Source organism: Zingiber officinale, chromosome 10A (assembly GCF_018446385.1).
Source record: "Zingiber officinale cultivar Zhangliang chromosome 10A, Zo_v1.1, whole genome shotgun sequence".
In the NCBI taxonomy this organism is placed as follows: domain Eukaryota; kingdom Viridiplantae; phylum Streptophyta; class Magnoliopsida; order Zingiberales; family Zingiberaceae; genus Zingiber; species Zingiber officinale.
In genome coordinates, this window is record NC_056004.1 from 9,635,801 (window position 1) to 9,643,538 (window position 7,738).

General features: G+C 34.6%; 1 protein-coding gene across 1 annotated transcript; it reads right to left on the reverse strand.

Annotated features, from left to right (window-relative positions):
• Window positions 1–1,146: 1,146 nt before the first annotated feature.
• LOC122027760 (homeobox-leucine zipper protein HOX32-like) lies at window positions 1,147–2,176 on the reverse strand. The gene is made up of 3 exons (XM_042586766.1): window positions 1,827–2,176; window positions 1,368–1,483; window positions 1,147–1,291 (listed from the first exon to the last, which is right to left on the reverse strand). Exons 1-3 carry the CDS (start codon window positions 1,920–1,922, stop codon window positions 1,252–1,254), a joined length of 252 nt encoding a protein of 83 aa, XP_042442700.1. The 5' UTR covers window positions 1,923–2,176; the 3' UTR covers window positions 1,147–1,251.
• Window positions 2,177–7,738: the final 5,562 nt, after the last annotated feature.

Genomic DNA, 7,738 nt, shown 5'->3' on the forward strand with positions numbered 1-7,738 from the left:
GTGAAGCTCCAGGAATTTCTCCCAGAGATCTTTCGCGGAGTCGTAGCTTCCGATTCGACTTACCTCTTGTGGTGGCAGCACGCTGAGCAAGTGGAACTCTGCCTTTCCGTTGGCGACAAATACGGCTTGCTCCTTCTTGCTCCACTGATGCTCTTCTTTGTCTTTCGGAACTTCAAAACCATATTTCATTGTTAGTAAAATATCGAAATCAGTTTTAAAGAATACCTCCATCCGGCATTTCCACGTAGCGAAGTCTCCGTCGAACTTCGGGGGATGGATGTTCGCTCCGGCCATTGTCTTGATCGTAGTGCTTCAGTTGGCGGTTAGTCCTTCTGAGGCGGTCAGGCTCTGATACAAATTGTAGGTGTAGCGGAGGCCAGCAAGAGGGGGGTGAATTACTGTAAATAAAAAATAAAATATACCCTCCTCATACTTTCAACTCAATTAGTGCAATAGTGATAAATTAATAAAGCAATACGAAAATATAGAAAGACAGAGAAGACCGGGAGTTAACCTGGTTACAACCAAGACGGTTGTTAATCCAGGGCGATGAAGAGCTCAGTAGAAAAATTCTCCTTCTCTCAAGGCGGAGAAGTCATTTACACTTTGCACTACAACAAAAACCCTCATAGACATCGGTTTTCCACCGGTGTCTATTATATTTTCGACCGATGTCTATGAAGGCGATGTAAAAGGTCAGCCATTTTAGACATCGGGTTATAACTGGTGTAGTATCACTTAACGACATCGGGTGTAAAACCGATGTAATATTATATGTTAATAACACCAGTTTTGGCAGCGGTATACGACCGATGTAATATTAGTTAATGACACCGGTTTTGTAGCGGTGGAAAACCGATGTAATATCAGTATTGTTTAATGACACAAATTCAATTTCTGAAATAGTGAAAAATCAATATTATCACCAAGCAAATCATACAATTAAGTTAATATTATTAATTCACTACGAAAATCAAAAATAAAAATGCACCGATGTATCTAAACACACCAAGTCAATATCCATATAACCAACACATAAATATTTTTCTTACAACATAAAAAGATAATAGATATTGTACACAACAGGTCAGTATCCACAAATTACACATAACTATTTTTCTTACAACATCAAAAGGTAATAGATAGTACATAAATATTCTTCTTACTGGTGCCAACGTTATCCTTCTTGCTCTGTGTAGAGATTTAACTAAATCTTCCCCAGTAGTTTTATTTGTTAATAGAAAATTCTCTTTATCTATTACTGGATGTGCACCTCTGCTTGTTTGATGTCCTGAAGGTGACAACTGATTGGTGATTCTTTGTAAATCATTCCTCACCCAAGTAGAATCCTTTACCACACTTGTTACCTGGTTGGGTTATTAGCATCTCTTTGAGGAGGCTGAGCCGTTAAGTTTTGCTGATGGTGAAACTGACCGCTTGTAATCACAGACTCACAACTGGTGTTTCTTGTTGTCACAGATGCCTGAATGTTTAGTGACAAATAGTAAGATCGATTAAAAACTTCATACAACAGAGTTTAGTGTGTGTTTTTAGAAATGAAATTGAAATATGACAAATATTTCATAAAATTACATTATTGTTCATAATGGATTGCCAAAATAACAACAGCTGAGAGGAACTACCAATCCAAGTCGAAACAGATAGATAACATATTTAGTTCTTGTACTAGATGGAGTGAAAAGATGAAAATATTTGGTAGATACGATAACAAATACAATAAGAAAATAATTCAAACAAGAACATTGCATTTTTTTTTGTGATAGACACTTCAGAAAGTATGATAAGCTTAGTTTAAGCATACTTACATTTTGCACTTGCTGGTGCATATGGACATTCTGATAAACAAGTTCAGACACCTGCTTTTGCAGCTGATCATTTTCTTCCATTAACAGTTTATTCATGGCACTAAGCTTGCGATTAACTGTTAGGAGCCAAAAGGATTCCTTCCTCTGCTTTTCCAGACATCTAGCAAAAGAAAACAGTGAATACTACAAATTTGACATACAATTAATGCATTACATATTATTTATATGCTGATAATGTAATACCCACTAAGCTTGTAAGATCAATATATGAATGTGGGATTTTTCCTTAGAAAAATAATAGGAAGTGGGTTGAGCAAAAAGAAATAAAATTAAATAAAAAGAAGCGAAGGTCAAGGATTGAACCTTGAACCTCTTATATTATATTTCATATAATTAATTAGTAGAAACCAAATGGGATAGAGAGAAGATGTTGATAGCAAAGGAGGAAAACTCATGATAAAGGTAAGAGTAAAAGCTAGCCAAAAGGAAACAAGAAAAGAGCAAGAGAAAGACAACTTGCCTTCCTCCCTTCCTCTCCCTCTTTCTCTCTTCTCTTGCCGAAAATAAAAGAGGCTAATTAAGGGGATTCATTCCCCCTTATTTCACCATGAATGAAGAGGATAAATAAATAAATAAAAATGAAAATAAAATAGAAAAAAAGGCTAAGGGAGAAGGAAAGCAAAAACTAAGTTTGCTACCTCTTCCCCCTTAACATAAAAGAGAAAATGTAAAGAGAGGATGTTATTTTTCTCTCATTTCTCTCATTCATCCTCTCCCTCACCGAGAACACCACAGTCCCCTCTCCTCCATCTTTGGCCCCAAAGCCAAATTTTTCCCTAAGAAAGCCTATGATACAAGGAGGACCTAGCAAAGGAATCAAGGGAAAGGAACTAGAAGAAGAGGCTACTTCCTCTTCACCATACCTTAGATCCACAAGCGAAAAGGATGTAAGCTTCCCCTCACCTGTGGTACAAGGCTTTTATGTGATTTTCGGATTCTATAAGGATTAGAAAACCTAGAAAAGAATTTAAGAAAATTCGGCTAAAGAAAGGGTTTTCAAATCTAGGATGGTTTAAACAAATCCTTATTTCATGATATTCTTTCTATGCTATGTAGGAAAGATTTTCTTCATGTTTTTATACTTAAATGATGCTTGATCAGAGGAGTACCTAACCCTAGAATTTCGGCCAAAAATATGTTAAGGAGGTTAGGGAAAAATATTGTTTAACTAAACTAGTACAAAATTTCTCCCATGAGTTACTAAGGGTTTTTATTGGTTTTCTTGCTTGAAAGTTACTTGGAACCCAAGAAATCCATTTATATGTTTCGGCCAAGAAAAGGGCTTAGGGTTAGGAAGACCTTTAAATTTAAATAACCATGTTTGTATGATAGAATATAGAGTTCTCTTAAAGAATTGCATGTTGTACAATGCTAGAAATTCATGAACCCTTAGTTTAGATTTTCGGCTATGATAAGATGGATAGTTAGAAAAGCTTGAACAAATTCTAATATGCTCAAGACCTCTGTGATATTATGATATGAAAGTTGTTTAATGCCCTCATGCTTAATTAGGGTGTAGAAAAATTAGTTGCATGACATATAACATGTATGACCACAAGGGGTCCTAGCTTATTCATGAACCAATTTGTATATATGTTTCTTAGTAACTTTTGCCATGAAACTTACTTAGGTTTTTCATGCTTTAGGCCACTTAAGAACCTAGCTAAAGAATGGTAGGTTTCGGCCATGAGAAAAAAATAAAAGAAAAAGAGAAAAAGAAACCTAGAAAGCCTAAGACACAATTCATATGTATACTCATTATGCTTGTCTTTATACATGCTATGAAACATGTATAAATTCTCATGCTTTTAGGATATTTGAAGCAAGTTTATATTCTGTGAGTTTCGGCCAAGTAGGGTTTAAAAGACCTAGAGGCCTTAGAAATGAAACCAAATGTGTTAAAAGTACTTCTTATGAAAATAGGATAATGTGTTGATTGTTTCACATGCTTGTATAATTTTTCCATGACCTAAATGAACCCTTGAATGTTTCGGTCATGAAGGAATAGGTGCCCTAGGGACCCTAGGACTTAAATTAAATATGCTTATGTCACTCTACAAGAAATATGATAAGTAGAAAGCCAAGGTTCAATTGCTATATGTTGTTTTATGACCTAAAATGATGCTAGGGTATGTTTCGGCCATAACTATTGTATGATGCCTTGTATGAATTTATACATAATGTTAGTCCAAGTTCACATGCTTGTATGCTTGTTTGTAGCCCTAATGAGAACTTGTTAAATTTCGGCCATGACATATGTTAAGGGCTTAAAAAACTTAGGAACTAATTCAAATGTGTCAAATGTGTTTACCTTGTTCCTTGGTAAAAATGTTATAAATATGATTTAAAGTTGTCCATGCTTTTATGTCATATGGAACCTTGTTTCACACCTTAAGGTTTCGACCACATGAAATTAGGGACTTGAAGAACTTAGAAACTAAGTTAATCATGTTTATAATGCTTCCTATGAAAATGTTATGATGATAATTTAGGTGCCACATGCTTGGATGTTGTGTTTAACCTAAATTGAGCTCTAAAGGGTTTCGGCCACAAGGGTTTAGGAAGCTTAGAACCAAGATAAATATGATACCATGTTTCCTATGATAGGATAATCACAAGATACACCCTTATACTTAATATGTATGCTTGTGATTTATGACTTATGATATGATATGCATGCTTTTATGATATGATATGCTTTGTCCTTAAAATATGCATGCTTTTATGATATGCTATGTGGATAAAATATGCATGCTTGATGATATGCTATGTGCTTAAAAATTATGCATGCTTATGTTATGATATGTGGTTAAATTATGCATGCTTTGATGCTATGTTTAGTGCTTAAAATATGCATGCTTTCATGATATGCTATGTGGTTAAATCATGCATGCTTGATGATATGCTTTATGCTTAAGATATGCATGTTTTTATGATCTATGCCTAAGTGATGCATATTGTTATGACATGATGTATGCCTAAGTGATGCATACCTTTATGATGTGATGTATGCCTAAGTGATGCATACCTTTATGACATGATGTATGCCTAAGTGATGCATACCTTTATGATATGATGTATGCCTAAGTGATGCATACTTTTATGACATGATGTATGCCTAAGTGATGCATACTTTTATGATATGATGTGTGCCTAAGTGATGCATGCTTTTATGATACATGATATGTATGACATGTACTTTACTTTATGTGTGAGTGGCTTGTACCAAGGGTGGGCTCCATAAGCGCCCCGGGGGCAAAGGACCTCGTTAGGGATGGGCTCCTAAGTGCCCCTAGGACTAAGGGCCTAGTATGTTTGCCTCGTAGGGTTCAAGACTTGCTACCTTGGACCTACAAGGTTGCGCGCAATATGTAAGTGGTACATAGCCGGAATCCCCCTTATGTTGAGATTATTTTCAAGTATGTATATGTAAAAGAAAATGGTTTTAAAGATCATGAGACATACACATGGTTTTCGGATACATGTTTTCCAAAATCATATTGCATACACCTTATGATTATGCTATGTTTCATGTTATGCTCTTGATTATGATATGCCATGATAAGGTATGATTATGTTATGTTCATGCTATACCTTATAGACATGTTTCGGCCATAGATATGTTGATGCTTGATATATAGATTTCGGCCATGGATATGATGATGCCTTGATGTACATGTTTCGGCCATAGTATGATGCTTTGATATACATGTTTCGGCCATGCTTTGATATACCATGATACTTGTTTGTTATGCCATGTCTAGCTATGTTTTATGCAATGCACTATGTATATGTTTCGGCCATGATGATGTTTGATATGCCATGACTAGTTGTGATTATATTATGATGCATGATATGCTTGAATAGAATGCTATGTTATGCTATGATTAGTTGAGATTATGACTTGTTGATACATTCTTGATTATGTGCTGATTGTTGGTTTTAGTGAGTAGGAAAGGAACTTACTGAGCCATGAGTGCTCATAGCTTACTTTCCTTGTACCACAGATAAAGGAAAAAGCTGGATGAGTTAAAGGAGCAGCAGGAGGGACAACGAAGATGTGTGTGGCAGTGGCTAGGCAACCAAATAAATAAGAACCTGCTTAAAGTTTCTTTAAAGAACTATGCATTGGTATTTTATGACTTGTGATACCTAAACATGTGTGGCTTGACATTATGGTTCCACTGGATTTGATGTTATGATTTTGATGCCATATGATAGTATAGTTCAAAAGAAATTTAAAAGAAAAGTTTTTATTAAAACTATGAAAAATTATTTTAAGTCTTCCGCTGTTTTAAAAGAAAAATTAATACGTAGAGTATCGTAGCCCCGTCCCTTAGGGTAGCAGGGAGGGCGGGCGTTACAGATAAGTATCAATCATCTACCACAGTTCAATGGTCAAAACTTTGACTGGAATTAACAACTACAGAAAAAAACTAAACTTTTGACAAGAATCTTTAGATGTCTTTCAGAATTTTTTTTGGAAAAATACATATATACATATTAGAAACTTAACCGAAAATATAAACAGATACCAAAACTTCAGCACCTGGAACTTCTGAAACAACAAATTTTCAACACTTAAAATATGATCAAAGAAAAATACACAAATTCACCAAACAAAGAACAAGAACTTGTCCCAAGGTCATCTTAAGAAATTCCATATATTTATCTGCAGCAGAACTACATCCTAGAAATGCCCTCATTAAGTAACAAAATTCAATCCTCAGACTACTCTAATGGGCGAGTATGAGAAGAAAAGAACCAGAATTGCTCAGAAAGGTAATGGATAAATAAAGTAAATCTTATGCATACACCAGCACATAAAACTCCTTTCATATTTCTAAGATTTTATTGATTGCGATAGAATGGACAAAGAAAAAGTGGAGTCGAAACGTACAAACAACACTAATTCGTCTAAATTCGGCATAGATGTAATAGTGTGAGATAAATGAAATTTATGAAGTAAACAAAAAATTGAAGTGTGAGATAAAAAAACACTAGATAAAAGTGGTTGTCACTTTGGCAAACTTATCTGATGAACCTGTTAGAAAATGAGAGCCATCTGCAGATTTTGATAGGGAGGTAATCGTTTTCTGATGACCAATTTCTTTATCTACCTCATTCAGTAGTTTGCCAATCTGAAAAGTTCACACAAAAATACCACAATGAATACACATGTTGCCCAATGACAACAAGAATGAAATTGACTGTGCTGTGATGAAGAGTTGGGCAAGGTCTTGACTAATTAAAACATGAAATCAAATAAGTCTGAAATTTTATATATCTTAGATTTTGTACTTCTATTCCTTGCAACCGATTTGATTTCCTTGGCTCATCAAGAATGAAATGATAGTTAAATTAGATATGATAACAGTCTCTTATAATTATATATTGTCAAACGGCATGAAATTTCCTTGAAAGATAAGAGCCACCACAAAACATGGCAAACATGAAAAGTAGACCATGTGAAAGAATGATATATTAGGAACTGGTACAATAATTGTAGGGGGGACTAATATGGTATCAGAGGAAAAAAATACCATACTTAGCTAACGTCACATCACAAAACATCAAATTTACATATTAGAAGATAGAAACATCCATCAAGTCTTTGGTAAATAATTCCAAGAAAATTCAGAAAATACACTTAAGGCAAACACAAGATAAGGTCATACACAATATACTTTAAAAGAAAAGATCTCTTGTAAAGTAATTAATAATTCCACCTACCAGATCATAAGATTTAAAGAGAAATTTATATTAAGAAATTCAACCTGAAATGAGCTAAAAATGATGATATTATTCACCAACTAGCTAGCCTTAGCATAAGCAGTAAGTAAAGCAGATCA